Raw genomic sequence first — 23,890 nt, forward strand, 5'->3', positions numbered from 1 at the left:
GAAAAGCTTGGAGAAAGCTTTTTGTAGTGAGGTTATTTCATGCACCCTATATAGCAGACATTTTTTCTTTTTCACTTTACCCCTCTCAAAAGGCCACATGGCTTTTCCCATATGAATCTGTGAAATGGATGGTTGCTAACTTAGTTTCCTTTTAAGAGGATAATTGCTTTAGGTCAGATTTTTGAAGTCCTTGGGACTTAGAGCTGTTGTTGAAAAGTGGTTATTTCTTGTGCTGCCCAAGACTATCAAAAGGAAGATGGGATTTTTTGGTGTTTATACTGGCTGAGCAAGACATGGGGGTCTGAACAGATGTCACGTGTGCGGCATGATCCTGACCTTCTCAAATGATTCTGACGCTTGCCTAACAAACTCCTGAGAGTTCAAGGAGATTAACAAACCTTTTAAGTGTTGTCCAGATTGGTTTACTTGTTCTGGTGATGATTTAAGAGTGATTGTTCTGGCTTGGTTATTTTAAATCTTTAGAAAGCTTATGTGTGCACTGGTTTACTCTGAAACTCGCCCAAATCAGAAGTGTAAACCAGGTCAGGGCTGTGGGGAAAGGTGTGTTTTGCACTTGGGCTGGTGAGCTAAGGGAAGGAGTGCCATTGCTCCTGGTTATCAGTGGCCACTAAAGTCTCATCTCTGCAGACAGACAGGAACTAGAGACCTGTGCCCTCGAGGTGTATCAGAGAGACAGAGATGGTACCACAGCTTATTTCAAGTAAGAGGAGATTAAAAACATGAGGAACCCAACTGCACAGACACAATAAGTGCAGACCCAGGAGATCTCGCCAAGGTGGATATAAACCTTCCCGGAGATGGATCAGCCTCCCCCACTTCGTCAGATCCGCCCCAGCCCCTTCTGTTTGGAAGCCTCTCAGGAATTTAAGAGACATGTTTAAAAACTGCTTTTCAGCTCTGTTCCCAAACCGTTTTGGTGCAAAGTTTTTCAGAGTGCTTGCTATTGTGACTGTGTTAGAGAGCCTGTCAGCCCCTGCAGCACCCAGCTGTGCTGGCTGTGACCGTAATTCACAGAAACTGCCAAGTGCTGTTCTGCTTAATATGACAGATCCTTCCGTGATAGCTGTGCTACAGCCAGCCCTGGTGAGTGTGCTGGGAAGGATGGTGCCCATGTGGGTAAGATTTATGTTTGTTAGGGCTGTGGTGAGTGAGCCTGCAAGCGCTGCCTTCCCCTTTTCAAAAACTCAGAAGATTTATCTCCCTGACACATCCTGAGTCTGTGTGTCTTTCTCTGTCTCTCTTTTTAATAGCTATCCGCAGAAAACTTACGTGCTCTGTTTCTCCACCTGCCCTCAGTGTGGTTTCTCCTTATCTCCCCCCAAGTTGTCCCCTCCTCTTGCAATTCTTGTGGTGTTGCTCTTCCCGCTGCTCAGCTGCATGTGCAGACAGCTGTGAAATGGAGTTTACAAGACTCATGATCTACGAGCGCTGTGCCATGGCACCGCAGAGGTCGGATTCGTGCGCGTTCCTCCTTACAGCCGCCTGCACGCAGAGCTGCACGCAGGCAAGTGGCAGGGAACGCAACTGTCCTGATGGGAGCTTACAGAAACTAGAGTACAGTTGGAAAAATAGTGTGAATCATGAATGAAACGTTACCCACAGAGCCTGATTGCAGTGGAAGAAGTGGATGGGAAGCACTCCTGGAAACAGGGTACATTTAGAGAGAGTAATAAACTGCACAAGCAGTGGGGTTACCTGTCGGTAGGGTATGCTTCTCTGGGTTAACTAAAGGTTCAGCTTCTTGCATGTGTAAGGATACTGCCTTGCTCTGCAGAAAGACCTAAATTTAGGGAAGGATTTGTACATAGTTGGATACGACTGAATGTATTTCAAGGTATTGGTCTGGCCCAAGGAAAGGAAATGTACTTGAGAATACAGTTAACAGTTGTTAAGTATTCAGATGAGGCCCAGTTCCCTGTCTTAAATTCAGACATGTTTGTAGGATGAATTTTTCAGATGTTTGAGTGATCTAGGAACATAAATCTAACAGCCAGTACATGGGATTTTTTTCTATTGTGAATATATAATAAATTACTGCTCAGTATGAGCATGGATGATGGATCTGTTCCTCAAATAATAAATCCAGCAACCCTGAAAGCCGCCTGTTTTGCAGGTGTATGGTCTGTCTTAAAGAGTAATTTCAGAGTTTTTCAGCTCCTACTGCTGCCATACTGGAGGGATGAGTTTCTGGATCTGTATTTTGTTGTTCCCTTTGCTGCTCTTTGGGAAGGGTTAAGGATGCTGGCCCAGGAAGGAAGGCTGCTGGCCACTGGCACTACTGGTGAACCAGGAGCAAGAAAGAAAGTGAATGCCAGGCAGGAGGCAGCTGGGACCTGGAAGATGGGGAGAGAAAGTTTGTGGCTTTGAAAGCCTGTCTTGAGTGAGTCTTCCCACGTTAGCCTGAACTGATCTTTTAGCTGCTGGTGCAGGCTGACTGAAGAAAAGTGACCCAATGGTGAAGGAGCCAGGTTGGTTGTTTCTTGTACTGTTTTTTCTTTTTTGCTCTCTCTTACTGGCAGGCCACAATGCAATAAAGGGGTTATGGCATCAGGAACCAACTTAAGAGTCTGAACGGTCCTGGGAGTCACTCTTGGGGTGGGCCAGAGGCTGGCTAGTCAAGAGGGGGGTATCTAGTACCATTGGGAAACAGAGGAACAACAGGCAACAAAGCCTGGAGGGTGTAGGAATTTGGTATACCACTCCACCTATGTGGGATAATTTTTCTAGAAGAAGGACCAGTTCTCATCCTTGGTTTTGTAAATCACAAACTGGAAAGTTTGCAGACTAAATACATATAAGTTAGCTTAAAAATACTCAGGAAGATATATGGGAAAATTCTCCAAGAGGGGAACAGCTAATTCTCCAGTCACAGCTGGCTGCATGGCAGTGTGTATCCAGATAGATAATCCTTTTTGTGAAGCACAGGATAATTATAGGGGAGAGGGTGGGGATGACAGTGCTTTGTTCCTCCCTTCCCCACAAATTTTTGGCTGACTGGAGGCGAGGCCAGGCAGCGGGAGCTGTTGGAGGCTGCTTTGGCAGCTCACAGAGCACTCCTCCTTCCTGCTGACTTGGGGGTTGGCACTGCTGGATCAGCTGGGTGTCACAGTGCAGCCTCCAGCGTCACCTGGGTGCTGCATTCCCTGGGCTGTGCAGGGTTCTGAGGCTCGGGGGTTGGAAAGGTGAGCCTTAGGTGGTGTTCTTCTCTAGGTGGTGAGCATTTACATGCTTGGGAAGAGCAGATTGGGAGGGAGAGGAAAACCTAGGAGACAGTGGTAAGGACTCTATAATCTGCTCAGGCCCCAGATCAGTCCAAGGATCTATATGCACAAAGCCTAGGAAGATCAGCGATACTGTGGGTGTCAGTCTCAGCTGCCCCCCTCTGCAAAGAGGTAATCAAAGTGGAAAGGAGGTACAGTGCAAAAGGGGGTATGTTTTTATCCCAGAAATATTTGTCTATCCTGCTGATCACTCAGCAGCAGTGAGTGTGATGTGTAAACTACAGCTGCAATAGAAAGTCATTTTGACACTGGTTACCACAATGCTGCTTGTATGTACGTGAAGTATCTGAGCTTTAGACTCACATGTCCTTGGTGCTAGAGTTGAAAAAGTTGCTGACTTAGCCTGTCTTGAAGGCCCTGATTTCCAAGTGGCACAGACAATTGTCTGTGTTCTGCAATCACAATTACGCAACAGCACACGGCAGCCAGCCTGCCAGGCCCTCAGAGCCGCGCTTCTGTCGGCTGCGTAGGGTTTTTCAGGACACTGGGGAGGGATGCAGAAAACAAACTGACTGAGCTCCTTGTACATTCCAGGACCTGGGGATGATCAACCTCAGGACAAACTTTACACTTGTCTCATGTTACCTGGAACTGCCCAGTCCTGAGATACCTGTCTCCTACACAAGCAAGCAGATGTCACCTGGCTTGTTAGTGGGATGTGATGCTGATACTGACTTGTGGCTAAGGCAGAATATGGTCGCAGTTTTCTCCTCTAGAATATCTTGGGGCTGGAGAGATGAGCTCTGTCACAGCATCCATGTGTCAGTAGTTAGCAATGTAGAGTCCATTCAACTGTTTGTGTCCTGGTATGTTTTCCATAGTCCTTCCTGCCTCTCCCCACTACCTCCTTCACTGGCCTAGAGACCAGCAGGATTGCCTAAATTTTCAGAAGGTTAGAGGACACAGTTGGGACATACAGCTGACCCAGGGGGACAAGCAATTAAAACTACATAGAGGAATCTCATATCAAGACCGCGGCCCTGTGCTCCCAGGACTGCAGGTACACCTGCTCTGCCGTCACTGAAAGCGCACGTGTGTTTGTTGTTCATGCAGGTACTAGTCCATAATTTCTTCTGCATAATTCTGCCTGCCAGTGTCTTGGCACTGAAATATTATCAGGATTGAATTTTGGCACCAAGCTTTTCCTTTGGGCCTTCATAGGATTTTTTTGTGTAACTGGACAGGAGTGAATTTTCCCCATGCTCATGTACTGGGAACTCTTATAACGTGCAATGGGAAATGGTCAAGGGCTGGGTGAAATCAAGGTGAAGTGCTTTTGCTCATGGAAATTTGTGGGGACATAGCAGACATGGGGAGCAATGAAGGAGATTGGGGAGTCAGTGTTGTTCAGTCGGTGAGATGGATGGGGAAGTGGCTGAATATTGTAATTTTCCAACCTTTTAAAATTTTAAGCTTATGTATTTGTTCTCTAAATACTTTGATGTTCCACAGCACCCACTCATCTACAGTCCAAGCTGATCACAATCGTTCTGTGCTCTTTCCTAGCCTTCTCTTACTCTGCAGTCCTGAATGAAACTCAACCTTATTCTCCATAAATAACCTTTCTCATTCCCCAGCTGTCTCCCAGAGCTAGTTCTCTTCTGACCTCTCACTTACTGACTCTGTACTGACCCTGCACTTCCCCCACAGCCCTGATCTGCCTGTGACTACGCTCCTGTTCTTCCTCTGCTCTTTTGCACTACTTTTTTTTTTTTTTAATAATAGGGCACCATCATTCCCTCAGCTGCACTTCAGCAAATAAGCTTGAACAAGCCCCTTTATCCAGAGTTCATATAGCGTAGTGACAAATGACTACCACTGGCAATGATTTTGATGCTTTCACCCCTTCTCTCTGATTCTAGGCTGCAGGTAAATCTATACTTTCAACTGTATTTTTCTATAGGCAATAAAAACAGGCACCAGTGTTCTCAAATTGAAGAGAAACAAGCCAACCCCTGTGCCAGTGTCTTGATCAAATAGCATTTTTTTGCCTTTAGTTGGATTTCCATCAGTGTAGCAACAACCGTAGTGATTTCTCAATGGCTTTTATTAAACTACTACATTTTATGCTCACCTCATCCTCCCATTCAAGGCAGTGTGAATTCTCATCAGAAAAACTTGCAAATGGAGGCTTTTTTTGTTTTGGTTGAAGTTAGGCTGTGGACTGAGATAATCAGAAATAATCTGCCCAGGGTTAGTGTGAAAGAACTTTTGAAAAAGGGCAAAGACATCATACATGTCATATCTGCACGTACACTCTGTTGTTTTGTCATGCTGTTGTTTTAGACTGTGGAACAAAGCATTTCTCCCTGCCCAGTATTTGTTTGCTGTTTGGATAAACTGAAGTATTGGTTAAATGAGAATTTGTCTCCAAAATGGAAAGCAGAAATGTTTTTAATATTGTTAGTTTTTGAAATGACTCCATGAAATGCATGCTTCATCTTTGTGTAGCTGCAAATCTAGCCCATTTATTTTACAAAGTTGAAAGCTTAACTCTAGGTGTCAGCACTGCAAACTGAATGTTTTGCTGTGTCTGACTCCTCCAGTGCTACCAGAAATAAAGTGCAAGAGCAGTTTTGCTGACAGATCCATTAACGCTGAAGAAGAGGAGAGCCCACACTTGTGGTTAATGGCACAAGTAGGAATTGCAGCATTTTCTCCTTACGCAGCCTCTTTTTAGCTGCACTTGTGCCCTTATTAATGGGATTTAGTAAATAATGTTTAACAAAAAGCGAAGATTGAGGACACAGTCTCTCTCCAAACAGTGCCCACTGTTTAAAGCAGGTATGTTAAACTTTTCCCTTCTTTTATTGTTAAGTGCTTATCTTAAGTGGGCAACCAAAGTGACGAGAGTGTGCAGGAACCCAGTGTCTCTTTCTGCTTCTAACAGGCTGTATAGATCAGCTAAATTAATGGGGTGGATGAAGTTTATGTGACTATAACTTATACTTGAAACTGCACAGGACCAGAGGGATCAGGGATCAGGGAAGCAAAGACTTGATTTTCCAGCCTTTAATGCTAGCAATTACAAGAAGTAAATAAAAGTATTTTGACAAGCAAGTACTGTGGTAATCCTGAAAAAACACATTTCTCAAAAGCACTGACTTTTGGCTTTGCATCTCCTAACTGTATATGGTGCTCCCATCTGCATCAAGTGATGCTGTTGTTGAAGATCTGCTTTTTGCTGTTCTTGCTGTCATAGTTATTCATTGCTTATTTGCAAGCCTTGCTTTTAATTACTACCTGATGGCATACGTCATGTAGTTAAAGTACTGTTCAAAAGCCGAATGGTCTGAATGTGCAGAAGTGCTCGTGCTGAATTGGCTTCTTCTGAAACTGATTCTGGCAGGGGGAGCACAAAAGCATCCAGGATGCAAATCTGGAGTAACTTAAAACAGTTCCCTCCTGTGACACATCGTTTTCCCTCCTCAAACAGAACTTATTAACAAAAGTCGTATCTCTGACATCGGGGTTTCTCCGTGCTCCTACACCTGAGGTTTGATCTGATCTTTCCTAAACTGTTGTCACCTCTGGGCTGTTCCTCAGCTGGTGAAAGCTGGCAGTACCTCAGGGAAGTGCCTCTTTCCAGTCATTGAGAGCGAAGGTTGGCATTGTGAAAAATGACAGAGAGAGGAAAGTGAAAGTCACGTGTGGAACCTGCACAGGGCTCTTACAAACCCATGGGTTGTGTGTGGTCTCTGTTAGAGTAAGGTGTTGTATGTCTGTTGCTGAACCCGCGCTGCTCTTGATTGGGTACACACATTGTCTATAGCAGCAACTTGCCCTGTGCTGGACACGGCATTTTAAAGGGCTTTCAATACTCTTTCTCTCTTAGGTATGTACAGTATAGTTACTTCCATATGATATAGATACAGAAAGGGTTATTTTACATAAGTATTGCCGACAATGCCCGCCTGCGGGTCACTTTCCAGGCCCTAAAGTCTGCCTCTGCCCGTAGAGCGCCATCTTCCCTTCTTGCAGCCTTTGCCTGCAGGGCACGGCATGGCTGGGGTTGGGAAAATGATGGGAAACACCAACAGAGCCTGGGCCGTGGCTGCTCCTGCTCCTTTAGGAGCAGCACCCCATGCCCATACAGGAAGGCTGCTGGCCGGCTTTCCGAGGCAGCCTCTGTGCGGGTACCCATCCTGCCGGCCTCTGGCAGTTAGTCGTTGGCTTGCTGCGCGCTGGTTTGGCGGGGTGTCGGCTTGGTTTTCAGGCAGGAGTAGTAAGCAGCTCGTTGGACCCGGCGCGGGGGGGGGTTGTACTGTGACGCAGCCGTTGTGGCTCCGAGCGCCGCAGCGGACTCGCCTCCCCTCTGCCCTCCCTGGCGGGCTGCCGGAGCCGGAGCCGCCGCCTCCCCCCTCCCGCGGCGGTGACGCCGCCACCGACGGCCGCGCGCAACACCCACCGCGCCGGACGCACGCGGAGCGGCGGTTTAAAGTTCGCTCGCTCGGGCGGAGCCGCGGCGCGCCGCGCCATTGGCCCTCGGCGGCTGATTTGCATTGACGCCAGCGCGGGCCGGAGGTCAGCGCCGGCGGGTGCTTTTATTGGCTCCGCCGCTGTCAAGCGCCGGGGCAGCGCTGGCGGGGGAAGGGCGGGCGGGGCGACCGCTGGGCGGGAGGGCGGGGAGGGGGCCCTGCCGCCGCCGCCGCCGCCGCTGAGGAACATCAATAATAACAAGGCGGGCGCAGAGCGAGGGAAGGCGGCTGCGAGGAGAGAGGCACTTCCCCTGCTGCAAGGGACGCGGACACCACGGCCCTGGGAATTAGAGCTCTCGCCGCTGCAACCCTTTCCGCCGGGATGGGACGCTAGGATCGTTTGCCTTCTGCTTCTCGCTCGTCTTAGTTTTTTCCGCGCCCCTTTTTTTTTATTTTTTTTAAATTATTTTTAAAAATATTTATTTTTCCCCTCGCCGTTTCGCATCGTTTCTCTGACCAAAAAAAATACCCCCCAACATGGAGGCCCTTTGATGCCTCCGCCAGCGGAGCCGGCTCCTCCCGCGGCTCTGGGAAGCCCTCCGGGCCGTGCCCTGATTTTCCGAGGGCCGCCCCCGGGACCTGAGGGGGGCTCCCTGCGGCCCGGCCCGCTCCGGTCCCGCGGCGCTGAGCCGGGAGCCCGCGCCCCGGCGGGCGGGATGCCGCTGCGGCGGCCAGAAAGCCCCGCTGCCGCCTGACGGGGGGCTCTTCCTTCCGACGACGGGAACCTGAATGTCACCCCCGCGGCGGCCGCCCGCGACGGAGGCGGCGCGGGACGTGCCCAGCGCGGCGTGAGGGGCGCAGCCGGCTCCTCGGGGCAACCTCCGATGATTTAGTACTATTATTATTATTTTTAAATTTATTTATTTCGTGTCGTACCCCCGTCCCCCCCCACCCCCCCCCGCGGCTCAGCCCCCAACACGCCCCAAAACGCGCCCGCGGCGCAGCGCCGAGCGGGACCGCGAGGAGTAAGCGCTGCTCGGCGGGGAGCGCGGAAGACGAGGTGGGGAGCGGCCCCCCCCAGCCCCGGCCCGTACCCGGGTTAATCGGTAACGCTGTGCAAACCCAGGTGGAAAATGCGCCGTGCTCCGGACTAGGAGGGAGGCGATGGTGCAGTGCCCCCGGCCCTTCTGAGCGCCTAGCCGAGAAGACGCTGGGGTGTGTGTGCGTGTGGTTTGGGGCGTGGGGGATTTTTTGTTATTTTTGCTTTTGCCTTTTTCCCCCCCTTCCTCTCCTTTTTCTGTCTTTTTTTTTTTTTTTTGCTTTTTCCCAGAAGGCAAGAAAACCTTTACCAAGATTCTCAGATGGCTTAGAAAAATTAATAATAACCTGTGAAAATATGAAGTCGACCAGTTCTTGATTTTTTTTCCCCCCCTTCCCACCCTGCCAGCTCCCCAGCCCACTGCTGAGATTGAGATAAAAGGACCCGTTTCCTGGAGGACGAGGAGAACAGACACGTTTCTGGTGGTGTAGGACTGATGGCAATGCTTCAGAGTGTAGCGGAGACGCAGGAAAGAGATTCAACCTGTTAACAAAAACAAAAAAAAAATTAAGCAGGGGAAAATACCAACGGGAAGGAAATATATATATTTATACACAATTTAGAAGTATTCCCCAGGTGGCCACAAAGCATGGGCTGTGCTCCAAGCATCCACATCTCTGACAGCAGAGTGGTCTATCACAGTAGCAAAGAGTCTGAGGAGTGCAATTCCCCTCACCAGACCAACACAACCATGTCTCAACAGCAGCAAGGCAACCCCGTCCCAGGATTATTCATTAAATCCTCCAACACATCCACTTATAAGGTGAGGACTAATTCCTCTAAGAAAGACAAGAGGGAGAACAGCCAGAGCATGGAGGCAGAGACCCAGACCAGCAGATCCAGTGTTAAGGTAAAAAGGGTACTAAACATGAGCACTGTTTCTCTCAGAACAGAGTTGGCTGTAGCGGTTTAACCCAAGGAGTCTCCCTGCCGAAGCGAGATGTTGTGGGGGAGCTTTTCCTGGCTGGGGCTGTTACTTTCGTTTATAAACTAATCAGTCTCGGGAAACGGCTTTATAGATGTGCCCAAGCCTCTTTGCTTCTTTCCATAGAACGGGTGTTCCCAGTGCTGGGAAGGAGAGCGGTGTAATGGTCCCGGTCGGTTGTTGAGGGCCAGGGGCACGGGTCTCGCTGCTGGACACGGAGGGCCCGTCCGTCCATTCGTGCTGGTGCCCTGCCGTGCGTGGAGCTGCATTGCCGTGAACTCCTGTGCGGTTTCTCTCTGTGTTTGTGCCGGGTGCTCCAGTGTTGCTGTTTGTGCTTGTCTTGTTCGGAAGCAGAGGCAGATCCGAGTCTGAAGCGATCTGCTAGCTGGGCTGATCAATTTGCATACCTCTTCCATTCAGAAAGTTGAAAGGAGAGCAGCAGTGGTTTTTTGCTCTGGGTACTGATTTACATTAACAACTTGTTGACCTTTCCTGCTGCAAATAGGATATTTTTTTGAGTGTTTGTTGCATGTGTGTTACTGTGCATACTTACATGTGGAGATACAATACGAGGCTATATGAAGTCGATAGATACGTACTGAAAAACATTGCAATTTGTGTTGGTTTTTTTCTTTAGAGGGGGAGAGTGGTGCAAAGTGCCTGTCTCTTTACTTTCTGTTGATGGCCTGTTTGTTTATGGGTTGTACTTTAGTTCCTATATGTTTTGATTATGCTGTATCTTGGCTTTTGAGGGGGAACCATATCTGTTTTGTAAAAAGAAGTAATTAAAAAAAAATTATCAAATTGTAGCAGCCCTGGGAATATTATGTAACATGGCTGAGCTGCTCTGGGATACCGTGACAAGAACTGAGGTACACATGCTGTAAATACAAGATACAGGCTTGAGATGCAGGCAAGAGCTAGCCAAACATCAAGTGTTTTGCAGACTCACAGAAACTAATGGTTTGTAGTTCTTTTAGGATATTGACATGCTCATTACGACAGTTTCTAGAGTGTTGACCTGGAATAATTTTCTTCAGTACTGTGGGTGATTTTCTTAAATTGTTTTCCTCCAGATTTAGTAATCTTACTTTGTAGTTTAAAAAAAGTCTAGCAAATGAGAAGATGCTTTGTAAGTAGTGAGTTGGAGGAGTAATTAATAATACCGAAGGCAGGACATGAACCCAAATGGTGTTACAATATAAGCTAAATTTTTGTGTTAATAAGGCTGTACAGGAAACTGAACTTTATGGCCCTGTTCACACATGATAGACATGCTTCTGGCATATTTAACACAGTAACCACAGTAAGGAAGCCTGTCGCCCGATTCCTGACAATTGTTTTGCTGGTTAAATTTTTAATAGTGATTATAATTGAATATTATAAAATCTAGACTAAAATTATTCTTAAAATGTATATCTTCTCTGAATTTGTCATCTTTGTGCTTGCTTGTGGGGAAAAAACACCTCCAAAACCTGTTTCCAGAAGCATGCATGGGAAACAGTTTTAATTTTGTTCATTTTTGTTGATCAGTTTCAAGAACTTTGTAAATTTTGTTGTTCCTAGATTTGGTTAATTCAGCCAGATGCTGTAGGGTTGATGTGGGTTCATGTGCATACTGTAATCTCATTGGCAGTCCTTCTGATTTTTATCACCCAGTCATATTTTCTGCCCTTGTCATCACTCCAAGCACATTGCTGTGAAACGATGGGTTTTGAGAAATGCGAGCGGAGTTCTGCTTGTTATCAGCTGGATACAAAATCTGTTGGATACATCTGCATGATTTTCATGTGCAATATCCTATAATACCCTTCAGAGCTGTAAAGCGATATGGTATTTTGTTCTCTGCTTTTATCGTTAGTGTGTATAGTATGATCAGATTTATGCTTCTTAGATAACTGCATTGTCTCTGAGATGGTGCTGGAGAGGGCTGCGCTGTCACCAGAGAGCAGTTTTAACAGTGCAGTGAAGCTGTTTGGAAAGAAAGTGTGAGAACACTGAAGACAGTGGACAGGAGCCTGAAATTCCTGAAGCCAAAAGGAGCGTTGAGCAGGAAGTTTTTCTGGTTTGACGTTAAAAGGATTTTTGAATTGAGAAAGAAGCGCAAGAATTAGGGTGCTACTAGGAACCTTTTGTTGTTATTCGGTGTGCTTAGTACACCCTTCAGAGCCCCTGGAATATCCTCATGTGAACACAAGATGATAGAAACCTTTTGTGCTATAGCCAATTGTGGTGTCATCAGAATTTGTGTGAATGGCAGGTAACCTGCCTGAATGGCATTTTCACGTGGTTTTAGGGCACATGAAATGAAACTCATTCACATTCTTCTGTTGCATATGTACAGATTAAATCCAAGAGAGTCCTATGTGAGAGCCAAGAACAAAACTTACCCTGTGTGTAAACCTTTTATTTTTACCTTGGCTGGCATTAGCATTATTAAAATATGTATAATAGTTAATGCAGTAACTTTTATTGAATCAGTTTGTTACCTAGAGTCAGAAAATGTCATAAAAAGAAATAACCCATTCAAACTGTAAAATGGATCATATATTACTACTAATTAGCCCCCAGATTTATTCTGGAACTCTGTTTATATTATGTTGTATCTGTCTGCTGGTCATGTAGCAGAGGATCAATTTCTGGATGTGTGGTGTGAGCATAGTTTATTTTGTGATTTGCATCAATTTACAAGCTGTAGCTAAGCAGTTGCATGTTCTTTTCAAAATGGAAAACCTAGAGTTTATCCATAACAAATTTGCAGAGCAGTCATGAAAGTGTGTGTGTGCAGAGATGAATGCCATCATACCAGTTTCTGATACGTGAGTATGGTCATAGCATGCGAGAAATGAAGGAGCCCTTTTAATCCATTATATTTTGTCCTTGCACTTGTATCTCCCTCCTTGGTTAGGAATTTCATGCATAGCTTTCACTTGAACATGTATGAGCATCTTTGAATAAGTGCCGCTGCTAAAGAGTGAACCAGCCATGAAGACCCTTCCCTTAGTTTTCGAAGTATTGACTCCACAGCTTGCAGTCTGTTCTTTTCCCAGTGAAACATGAGCAAGACTGACTGGGGTTTGATCATCCAGTGCGACACTATGAATATCAATTGACACTTACCCAGCACTGTTGCAAAGGAGGGTTTTCATGATTTTTTAAAAAATCTCTAAAAACCCAAGAAAAGTGGACTCAAATTCTAATAGTCTGTCTTTTTTTTGTAACTCCTAGTTTGGATTTTCTGTTGTGGTGTTGAGTTAGTGGTAAAGGTACTTGGCTAAATAGAAACCCGCTTAAACGCCTTTAGGGTAATACCTCTGTTTAACCTATAGCATAGATGGAGTAAATGCTGGAATGGCATGAGGTGTTTATTTAAAATTGCCTAGGTATTCATAGCTATATGCAGTCCCAACATCACGTGTGTGTGCTGCTCTTCTGTAGTGCACTGATACATGCTGTAGAACATACATTGTGAGGTTTTTTTTTTGCTCTGTCATTCTTTTACGTACATGAGATTTCCTTCCTCTTCTCTTGTGTAACTCTCCCTGTTGTGTCTATCTGGCCCAGAAATATGTGCATTTGGGTGCAGGGGGATAAGAAAGCAAATCCAAAGTTCCTTTATTTTAATATAAAAGTAGTCCTAAGCCAGCAGGGCTAAATGTGAAGTAGTCTTTTGATTTATCAGCTGATACGGGACAGACAGTTTAAATCCACGGCTCTACAGCCACCAAGTTTTCTTCATCCAAACCCTGTGAAATTGCCTGAGAATTTTGCAGTCCCTGCAAACCAGTGGTTGCATAATTCTGCATATAGAACTCTGTGTGCTATGTTGTACCTGCAGTGCTGAAATGGATCTCGTTTCAGCGTTTAGCAGCACATAATTTTTAGTCCGTTAAGCTGTCTGCTCTTTTCCTGTCTGGTAATTCCTTCCCCTTGGAACACAGGAGCTCTCTCTCCCTTTGAAACTCCCACACGTACTGTCCATGCTTCTACTGAGGCCATCCGCCCTCTCTTGATTCCTCCCTGTTCCCACTGAAACTGTCCTCAATCATTTCCCCGACAAACCTCCCATCACCATTTCCCTCCCACTTCCACTGACGTCAGCCCTCCTGTTCAGAGATCCTTGCTCCCACTGAGAAGATCCTTCCCACGCTGAGATACACAAACTTTTCTCAATCCTTACGGCTCCAGACTTTCAGGCTGATGGGGTTTTTTTTGCTGTTGTTGGAAGGCATGAACCCTTTTCTCCAGGGGATGGGAGTCTAATTTTTAAATGGTATGAAGTGAACTGGTGTAGTAACATGTGAACTGAGTTCATATTTAAGTCTATTTTTTATCTTTACCTTTTAATTTCCTGTTGTTTGTAGTGTAAACTGGAAAAAACAACAGTGTAAATCTCTCACAGTGTATAGATTGCTACACTACTGAGATAGCATAAGCTGTGTTTTTGAGTTTTTAAAACATGATTATTGGTACCTCTTCTAGTCATACAAAATCTGTCACTGCATCTGAGGGCAATTGCTTGTGTGAGTGAGATGAGCAAGGTGGGACCCTGAGTTTTTAGGAGTACTTGCTGTTGGGGGATGCTTCACCAAAACTCCTTTAAGCTGTAAACTCATCTGCCAGACACGAAACACTGACTTTTCTCTGCCCTTTGCATTGTTCTTCACTGCCCCGGTCTGAGCTTGCTTTGTGTCTCTTCCCTGGCCATTTTAGGTAGCTAATTTCTAAGCTTTTCCTTTTCTGCCACCTGGATGTGTCAATAGAGGAAGTATTAAAGTTAAGCTTTTATTTCTACAGTTCTAGGTATTTATCTTATTGTGTTGTACTCTTTGTATTCTTAATTGTATGGCTCAGACTGAAGGGCAAGTACGTCCACGGGGAGAAATTTTCTAGTTATAGAATGTGCTTAGAAGCCAGGCAGAAGAAGGGAGGTGATGTACTTAGTAGTTCTCCCTCCCTTTCTGCTGTTCTGCATGTGGTGTGAAATTCCAGTGCAAGGTACCAGCATTGCCTTACTATTTAAGGTGTCAGCAATTCAGATTTTATATCCAAAAGTCTAAGTCTGAATATAAATTAAAGATACGTAGTGGTGAAATGGTTGCTCCCATTTGCAGACACTTCTCATTCAATGAATTTTAGATTAGAAGATGTTTACAATCTATGTGAATATGAAGTCTGTCTCATTAAGAAAGTGGCTTATAGCTAATTTGAAACTTCGAGAAAATGCTGTTTGGGAAGTGTTTGGCTTTCCATGTTGGATGCTTTAATATCTGTTTCTCACGTTCAAGTAAATGTCCGTCTCAAGAAAATGAGAGGTATTTGAATGAGAATTATTTTTAACATCCACCAAAATCGTTAAATCCAATAGTTGCCGATACCAACAGTGAAAAATTGCTGGTTTACTTCAGTTATTATATGAACTTTAGTTCACCTCTTTTGGCTGTCACCTTGAGAAGTTACTCCAGCATTGGGTTTCTTAAGCAGTAGTAACAATACACTGAAAATATTCCACTTTTTACGCACTTGGAATGCCAGCTGACTTTCAAACGAGCCCTCAAAGAGGAAATAAATATTTAGAGATATGGACAGCTAAAGCTTTTATTCGCTCTCAGCAAAAAGCCAAAGAAACCTAAAGCAAATATGGTAATGAGCTGCCTGGCCCCAAGGTGAAATTGTTTCAATACAAGCTTTACGCAAGTTCTCCTTCTGTCAGGGGACGGCAGAAGCACCTGCACGCAGGGAGAACAATTTAGCATTGTGTTCTATTTTGGTGGTGCGTATGGATATAATATAAACTGCTTTACCAGCCATGGATGGAATTAAAACATTGTTAGCAGTGTTTCCGAGGCTGCACACAGAGCGTGATTCCGTATCCAGAGCGCAGCTTGCCATGTGAACTGCAGTTTTATATGTCAGACCCATTCATCCCGTGGAGGTTCACAGTTTGCTTGGCCCTGTGACATTCTGCGCATTGTTATCCATCCATTGGGTAAAATAATTGGGTATCTTCATTTAACTGTAATTTAAATTGGCCCGGGATGACAAGATGCAAATTGAATAGGTTTAATGGGCATGACATACTAAATAGTTTTAGTGCCTGGGGTCAGATTTTTAAATTTTCAAAGGCATCAGGGAAGCGATGCAGTTAAAGTTCTCCACTTCTCAAGAAGATTATGTCATCCAGCTCCTTTAAAGTTTTTCCTTGAAATCCCTGTTAAGGCTGGAATGTAACAAATGCTGTTGCTACTCACACTGTGAAATTAGATAGCAGAGTCTCTAATTTGTGCATTCTTCAATACCATCCCCTTTTACTATGGGTTGAACAGTTTTTCTCAAGTCAAACTCTCAGGCCCCGTCTCCTCTTCCTTGTCAGATCTGTAAGTGTGTTGCTCTACAGAAAGGAAAAAGCTCAGCGTTCTGTAACCAGCTCCCACGTGTATGGCTTTGTCTCAGGAGAAAGGACAGGGCTTGAACCGACTTTTTGACATGGAAATGAATTGACATGAATTAACTTGTATCTATCTATTTTGAATGTGGTTCACAAGGTAATTTGAGATGGTTTTTGTTTGACTTTTAAATGTTTAAAGGTAGTCTGCATAGGTATGTACCGGGGTTAATGTCTTTGTAAAGCTAAAGAACTCTAGAATAATAAAAAAAGAATATGCAAGATTTAAAAGCAGTTTTGGGAATAAAATACTTTGCTAATGAAAAAGAGTCTGATTCCAGTATGAGAGACTCAAATTCCTATATTTGCTTGGAGAAGGAGGAAATGCTGCTTTTGGTTCTGTTACTTTATTGCGATAGACAATTTTTGAGCACTAGGTCCCTGGAAATTAGGATAATGTATTTTTCTTGGCATGAGGACAGCCTCTTTGTTGGTCAGAAGTCTTTTATTCCCGACTTAACTAAATAGGTAGTATTGCAAAGAATTACAGGGTTGGTCTCTTTTTTAAAAATTTTTAAATCAGGTGAGAAATGAATCTGTTAAACAACACTTAACATTTAAGTTGCATCTGTTTCTTTGGAAATAAGAATTCACTTTTTTTTTTTCAAAAGCAGAATTATTTTGCACATTAATTTTAAATTTGCACAGAAAACTTCAAGCATTTTATATGCCTGTGAAGATCAAAAATTTTCAAGTAAGAGGTATTTTCCTTTATAAATTAAACATTCTGCATAGTGACAAGATCAGTTGTCTGGTATTGTTACGGGAAAAAAGATAACCTTGAAATATTCTCACCGTTTTATAGATTTCCCAGTTTCCTAAGTAAATCCATACAAAGAAAACACAGAATCACTGGGCAAATACGAAAGAATTACATCCTCTACTTCCCATTGTTTTTAACTTTGAGTTAGCAATGACCTTTCACTCCCTGCTGGGATGCGGTGGAAACTTTGAGGCCTGATCTTACTTGCCACTGAAAGACAACGTTATTTTTAAAGTTACACATTTACCATCGCTCTCTGTCCTTCAGTTTGAGGTTCTGTTATCTCTAATAAAATTTAATCAAATAACCTTGGTAAGTGCTCAGCAAAGTAAACTTTCTTTCTAAGGCTCTGTTTGAAAAGCTATGCTAATTTTTTAATTAAAGCACAGCAAAAGGATATGGTCTTGAATACAGTCTTCCTGTATTTAGGAATATCTACACTTTTACATCTTTAGATAGATGATGTTCCTCGTTCATACTGAATTATCAGGGTTGCATCTCTTCTGGCACTGATGTATCAGTGCATTTTACAACAGTGGTTTTTATTCCAAGTTTTTAAATGCACAAACGTAGCCATGTGATGGGTAGATAGCTCAAGATCAGCTTTCAGCTGAGATGATGAAGTTTGCAGATGTGTATTTTATTCTCTTGGGAATACTGTCTACCGTTTCTTTCCTTTTTTATTTTTCCTTGTCTCTTCCTCCCCCCCCCCCCTTCTTTTTTTTTTCTTTTCATGAGAGTTTGGTGAGAAATTCCACAAATGGTTGAGGACAACCCCACCTATTACTTTGGTAACATGAAGCAGAAGTGACTTGCTCTGCGCTCTGCTGCAGCTTAACTACCTGGTAAAACTGCACTTTCCCGTGAGCTGTAACTGGTGATAAATACCTCAGGCTAGGATGAGTATCAGGATGTGAGCCTGCCAGTGCTAGGAGGCAGAGCTCAGCCACACGCTGAAGTGTGGCTGGCGCTGAGATTGCTGGCGCAACACCTGCGTTTGATCTTTTTGTAAGTAATGATGCAGTGGTGTGACCAAGGCTGGAGATACTCAACTGACAGCAGAACTAGACTGCCACTGGTGAGTGTGTGGCCGACTTGCTGGGTGTTCCAACTTGCATGTTTGATCTTTATTATGTCTCACGCAGGATCAGGGCCATCATACACCCAGGAACGTAAGAGTTGCTCTCAGATCAAACTGTGTCCGTGTAATGCAGTGTTTTGTCTTTAACAGCAGTCAACAGAGTGTGCTTTGGATAAAGATGCAAGGAATCTATTTAAAGGTACAAAAATGAGAAGAGCTTTTCATGTTCCCCTTCTGGCTTTAGTCTGGACATACGGATTTACTTCTCATTTTTCTCAAATTTGTCATGTAATATGATGATATTTTAGTTTATCTCCTTAAAAGCTGGTTCCTAAGTTGACAAATGCAATAAAAAAAAAATCATCCTTGAGTGAAATTTGTGAATGGAGGATTAATTTCCAAACCAGTGTTAGCACCTACTTAGCACTGAAACACCATCCGTGTGGATCATTTATGTGTTTGTTTCTGCAAATGCTGAAGTAGGGACCAAGAACAACCGGTCAAAGTCTTTAGAAGAAAGCAGGGGAGATGAATTGTAACAAAATGCGGTTGGCATTCTGAAGCAGACTTTATGACCAGAGAAGCTAGTGGGTTTTTTCATACATAAGGCAGAGCATCCTGCAGATGAAAAAAAGCTGAGGGTAATGTTGATATTTAGAGGAATGAAACATTTCAAGGCCAGTCGAAGAGGGTTTTGCAAACCCAAACAACTTTTGTTTTGTTATCAACTGCACTGAGAGGAAAACTAAGCCCTGTGAACTCAGACACTGCTTCGTGCTTCCAGTGATCCTGCTGTAACTTTTAATTTACTTAGTATTTGTTTTCTTTTTGTCTTTTGCTCTGGAAGTGATCTGCTTTCTGCAGAATTTCAGATGAAAGGGCTGTTCTGCTTACACTGTCAGTTAGTTATGTTATCGTATGTCCTCAGTTCTGGAAATGATGGGCCTTGTTCTTTGCTGATTAACGCTCTGGAGCTGCGATCTGTCATGAGAGCAGTCGGGTTGAATGCAGTGGTGGTGCTGTCAGTCACAGCCTCTAAGCCTAGCAATAATATTTATTCCTCAGAGAATAATTGTAAAATTTTAGCTTTACCCAAGTATGGAATCTTGTCTTTTGGGGCAACGGCTTACTTTTTAGGTGGGGTTTATATTTTCTGAAATACTATTGCAAGGTACAGCTCTTTAAAGTGAATATGTTAGAGCAGTGGCTTGCTGGGAACCAAGTTTTCTCCAACAAGCAGCTTGCATAGCCTTTTCATTGTGCCCTGCTTCTGGGGCATAAGAGAGATTTAGTTTTTACTATCCTTGTTAATAATAATAAAACCTCATAAAGTGGCTTGAGAGGAAGATGATCTATCCCTCTCACCCCTGGCTTTGGTCAGAAGGGCAAAGACAGTATTACCCCCAAAGTAGTGTCAGCCTGCTGTCTTAGTAACACATATTAAAAAATGGAATTTTGGTGGGCATTCGTTACTGTTGGTCCTTAGAGCTAAACATTGGTGTATTGGCTTATGTTATTTTACTGGAAACCACAACTCTGTTGTGACTGTTCATATGTTAGAACATTTGGAAGATTTTGTTGGGGTTTTTTCTTGGTTATTTTTTAAATCAGTGCAGAGCCTCAGAGTAAGAGGAGCGCAGGGCGAGCCCTGGTGGTGGTCGGCAGAAGGTATGGGAAGTCCTAACAGCTTGTCTGATCCCCAGGCTTAGCCCCATGTCACACACTGACCATGGGAAAATTGCCAGGCACCAAATTTCCAAAGGAGTGTGATAGAAATTCAGATTTTTAAAAACAGTAAGCTTTCTTGTGACTTGCTTACGGTGAGATTCATAGCTGGACTGTCCAAAAAGTGATCTGAAATTACCACCTGTTATTTTGCCACTTAAACTAAAAATTACTTCTTTGTGGAGGTTACATAGCTCTGAAGTTTTCTCCTGTCCTTATTTTAACTGTTTGGATTGCTAAGAGCTCTTACAAGGCTCTCGTGTTCTTTGGGCAATAGAAACTCTCTTCTGTTGTGCTGTGCTAAGGTTGTGGGACACTTAATGAGTAAATTTTGCTTTGTTGGTATACAAAGTCTAAGCAAGCTAGAGAGTTTTAAGGACCATGGAAGTGAAATGCAGCTGGTGCAGGGGGCAGGGAATAGTAATCTTCTCTGTTTCCTCTGTGAGCCTTTGAGCTGTTCTAGCAAGCACAGGTTGTGGGTGATCAGAGTTAGCTGTGATGCTCAACCGTACTCTGGGGTCACTGTAGGGAATGCTTTTGTAGGTTGAAGCAGTCTCATTGCCTCTAAAGGGATCTTTACCTTGTTACAGAAGAATGATATGTCCTAAAGGGTGAGAAACCTCCTAAATTTTTCCATCATCGGTTGGACCAAGGACACTGGTCCCTCAGTCCATTGTTTCCTAAAGTGTTTAGCGATCAGTCCATGTCATCTCTTGCCCTTTCTCCACGGATGACCTGCAAAGAAGAACTATCATTCCCCCTCAGGAAACTTGATACTTTTGGTCAATGGCCCTTACATTTTTTCCCCAGCTGACTGGCATTCCACCTGACTGATCAGAGAAGTACCCAGTGGCTTTCACTCACTGGGATTCACAGTGCAATTCCATTTCAGGATAAAGGCACCAAGGAGCTGCGTTGTTGAGCATATCTGGAAGCAAAGCAGCACATCCCTGACTGTGATCAATCACTTTGACTACCTCAGGATCTAGTTTCTTCTTACCCAGTAACAATACACTCAGTAACAGTAAATACACATGTGACATACTACTTGGGAATCTTGAAATGCTCAACTGCTCTTAGCTTCACACCACTTTGTAAGAATTACAAGGACCTGTAAAGTCCTTATTGTTGTGTGTTTGTGGTGGGGTTTTTGTGGTTTTATTTTTTTGGGGCTGGTGGTGTGGTGGTGGTGTTTTCTGGGGGGGTCCTACTTTTATCTCTCCATGTTGCAGTGGGTGTGGGTGGAGAGCTCAGCATGTTTTTCATCTTCTTTCCTAACATTGGGAGGTTCCAAGCCAGCAGGTAGAATTTCTAGGAGATCCTCCTAAAGGATCTAAATAGTTCTAAAATTATTTAATAATTTTTAAAGTAAACCAACAAAACATTTCATGTGGAGTGAAGAGCACGACAGAGGAGGTGAGGGGTTTATGCCTAACAGCACTGCACCTCTGCTGTTGCTGGATGCTGCAAGAGGTCTTCATATCCTTAAGTCTGAGTTAGGTTTGGGAAATCTTGACCTCTCTACTGAGGAGTGAACTGAGGCCAGTGGTAATAGTTTGTTTAAACCCAGATTGATTGCTGTAATGCAGCTTGGTTACTGTAGGTGTCTGTCCTAGAACAGACACGAGCAGATGGTCCAGAGGAATATGTCTTGAAGAGCTTTAGCTATAAACAAGGATGGAGATTTATTTAGGGAGTATGGAGTAGGTTGGTCTTCCTGATGCTCTCTGAAGTTGTCTGCCTTCATCTGAGTAGGAGAAACCTCTGAGATCAGGGCTGCCTCATCAATGCACCCAGCTCAGAACTCAGTACTGTGTGCTGAAAGCTTAGACCTTTGCAAGAAGGTTTCCTCAGAGGGCTCTCCAGGCCATACACGTCTTTTTAGAGGTCAGGCAATCTTAAGAAACCATCACTAACTGGTCTCAAGTGCTTATGCTTCTTAACTCCCTAAAAATAGAAAAAATTATGAAGCTCCCTGCCATGCTGGGACAGCCAGGGGGCTTTCTTTAAACACTGTAAAATAGTCTCTTATCATATGAGTTCTTAATTTCTTGGGACAGGGAAGTGCTGCGCACTTTGCTACAGTGCATATCTGGCTCTTCCAGAGCCTGCTGCTTCACCCAAAATTTTTGAAAGATGACTGTTAAATAAACTTGGCTTAATTAAGCTGACAATTTCACAGCTACTTTGAACAGCTCATTAACTGCAGGATACAGCTCCTCTGCAGCCAAAACTCCACAGTGCATCATACAGTGAACCTGCTGACAGGAGGTTACAACTTCCAACTCTTTCTTCAAGAGATGAGATGTATTATTGCAGTCCTGCTTCTTCTAAACCAGTTAAGGCCTCTTATAGCAAATCCTGACAATACTCTGATGTGTTGTGCAGCCCTGAGTAGTGGCCCCTCGTGCAGACAGCACTTTGCATGTTAAAGGTGATGCTGTTTTACATAGCCTGCCAAACTGATAGTGATGTTGGGGTGATGGCAAGACGCTGTGGCTGTGTTGCAGCTCCTGTATGGTACTGATTGAATGGCTGTAGTAATGTTTTAACTTTTTTTTTTTTTAATTAAATGAGCACACATATCAATTCCTTGTTGCTCAGCTCACTTGAAAATCTGGAACAGTTCATTGTTTTTTCTTTCTTTATAAAATAATTGATCTGGTATATTTTTGTGCTTTGTCTTTGTCCCCTGATAATATAGAAAATTTACTCTCTCTGAGAGCTGTTTAAACACCTGCTGAAGGCAGTGGAGTCTGAGCTTGCCCACTCCAGTTTATTTAGGTGGGTGTCTTCAATTTTGCCAGTAGATATTGTTTCAAAGAAGTTTGCAAACCTGTGCTGTTCATGACCCTGAACGATCCCACCATATGTTTCAGAAGCAAGTGTCTAGGGTATTAAATGATGAAGCACCCTTCTCTCACCTGGCATGTTCATATTGCAATAGTCTGCTCTTTGGTTGGTGATTTCTTACTGACGTGGCTTGGGTCAAGCCCTGCTCTAATTGCAGCAGTAGGATACTTCTGTGCTTGGGGCTGCATAGTTTGGGCCACTGGAGAGAACAACTGCAACTGTGTAACTTCTTCCACAATAGAAAGTTTTCCTGTATTTCTTGACTTGCAGAATTGTACTTAGGACACATTTCTAATTTAGGCAAAGGCTTAATACAGTCCAGGCCGGGACTGTGGGAGGAATGTTACCTGGCCTAGAAATGTCAGGGGGGGTGTTTGATTTAATAGTGCTCTATACTGGAAAAAATCTCTGACAGTGTTAGTAAATTGGGAGGGTGGAGGGGGGGAAAGGAAGCTTTTTTTTTTTATAAATAGCTTGTTTCTTTTGAGGAACTGGTTTAAAGTATACCAGCAAAACCAGTTTTGCTAATCTTACCTCCATTTGCAATGAGAAAGTTTCCCAAGACCCTTGTGTTATACCTGTGCCAGGATTATTTAAGGACTGTGGAAGTGGAATGGAAGCGAGAACCTGGTACAGAGTTGGCACACGAAGCCTTTTTCCTCCTTGTCGAGCCTTTGGACTGTGATGGTTCCTGGCAGCTGATGCCTGTGAGCCACTTGCCTGCTTTAATGTTACCTTTTCAGCAAGAATTTGTAGCCGTGAGAGCTCCAAGGAGCTCTGCTAGAGCTCTGAATGCTGCCATGACACTGCACTTCATGAATTTTTCCTCTTTTGGAGAGGTAGATTTAACAGGAAGCAGCTTGGCCGAGGTAGGACATTATTGTGTGGGTATTTGCAAAGCTTTGTTAAGAAAAGGCCTTTTTTGTCAGCAAGGCTTTGTCAGCTAGACCAGGCAGTAGAACAAATAGAGGGTAACAGTCCTTGAATTAGGACACACAAGTGATTGTTAATGGCCTTTGTCCTCTGTAGCTGTTTGTGTGCCTTTTAGTGTAGGACACTGCTCTTCAGAACTGGCTGTATGTATGTGGCACCGCATTCTGCACCTTAAGGTTATTAAGGATAAGTCGAACTCTCAGTTAACTAATTGCATTGTTTAGAACCAACTTAATGTTAATAATGATCTCATGAAGCTATTCTAGATTTGTTTCAGTATGGGACAAATTATCATTGTACAGGAGATGCTGAATTACCAGGTGTGATTTGGTGACAGCGTGACGAT

At 44.0% G+C, this 23,890-nt stretch overlaps 1 protein-coding gene across 3 annotated transcripts in view; it reads left to right on the forward strand.

Moving 5' to 3' along the window:
- The window catches only part of PDE8A (phosphodiesterase 8A), a 151,662-nt gene that overhangs the window by 19,595 nt on the left and 108,177 nt on the right, over window positions 1-23,890 (forward strand). For 2 of the 3 annotated variants that reach the window (XM_084267947.1, XM_084267949.1), the window contains exon 1: window positions 7,975-9,669. The exons of the other annotated variant lie outside the window; for it this stretch is intronic. In XM_084267947.1, coding sequence (XP_084124073.1) covers window positions 9,409-9,669 — 261 coding nt within the window. In that variant the 5' untranslated portion in view covers window positions 7,975-9,408. Of the gene's footprint in view, window positions 1-7,974; window positions 9,670-23,890 lie in introns of those variants that run through there. 3 annotated transcript variants of the gene reach the window in all.

The sequence above is a fragment of the Gallinula chloropus genome, assembly GCF_964237585.1.
Source record: "Gallinula chloropus genome assembly, chromosome: 9".
Taxonomy (NCBI): Eukaryota; Metazoa; Chordata; class Aves; order Gruiformes; family Rallidae; genus Gallinula; species Gallinula chloropus.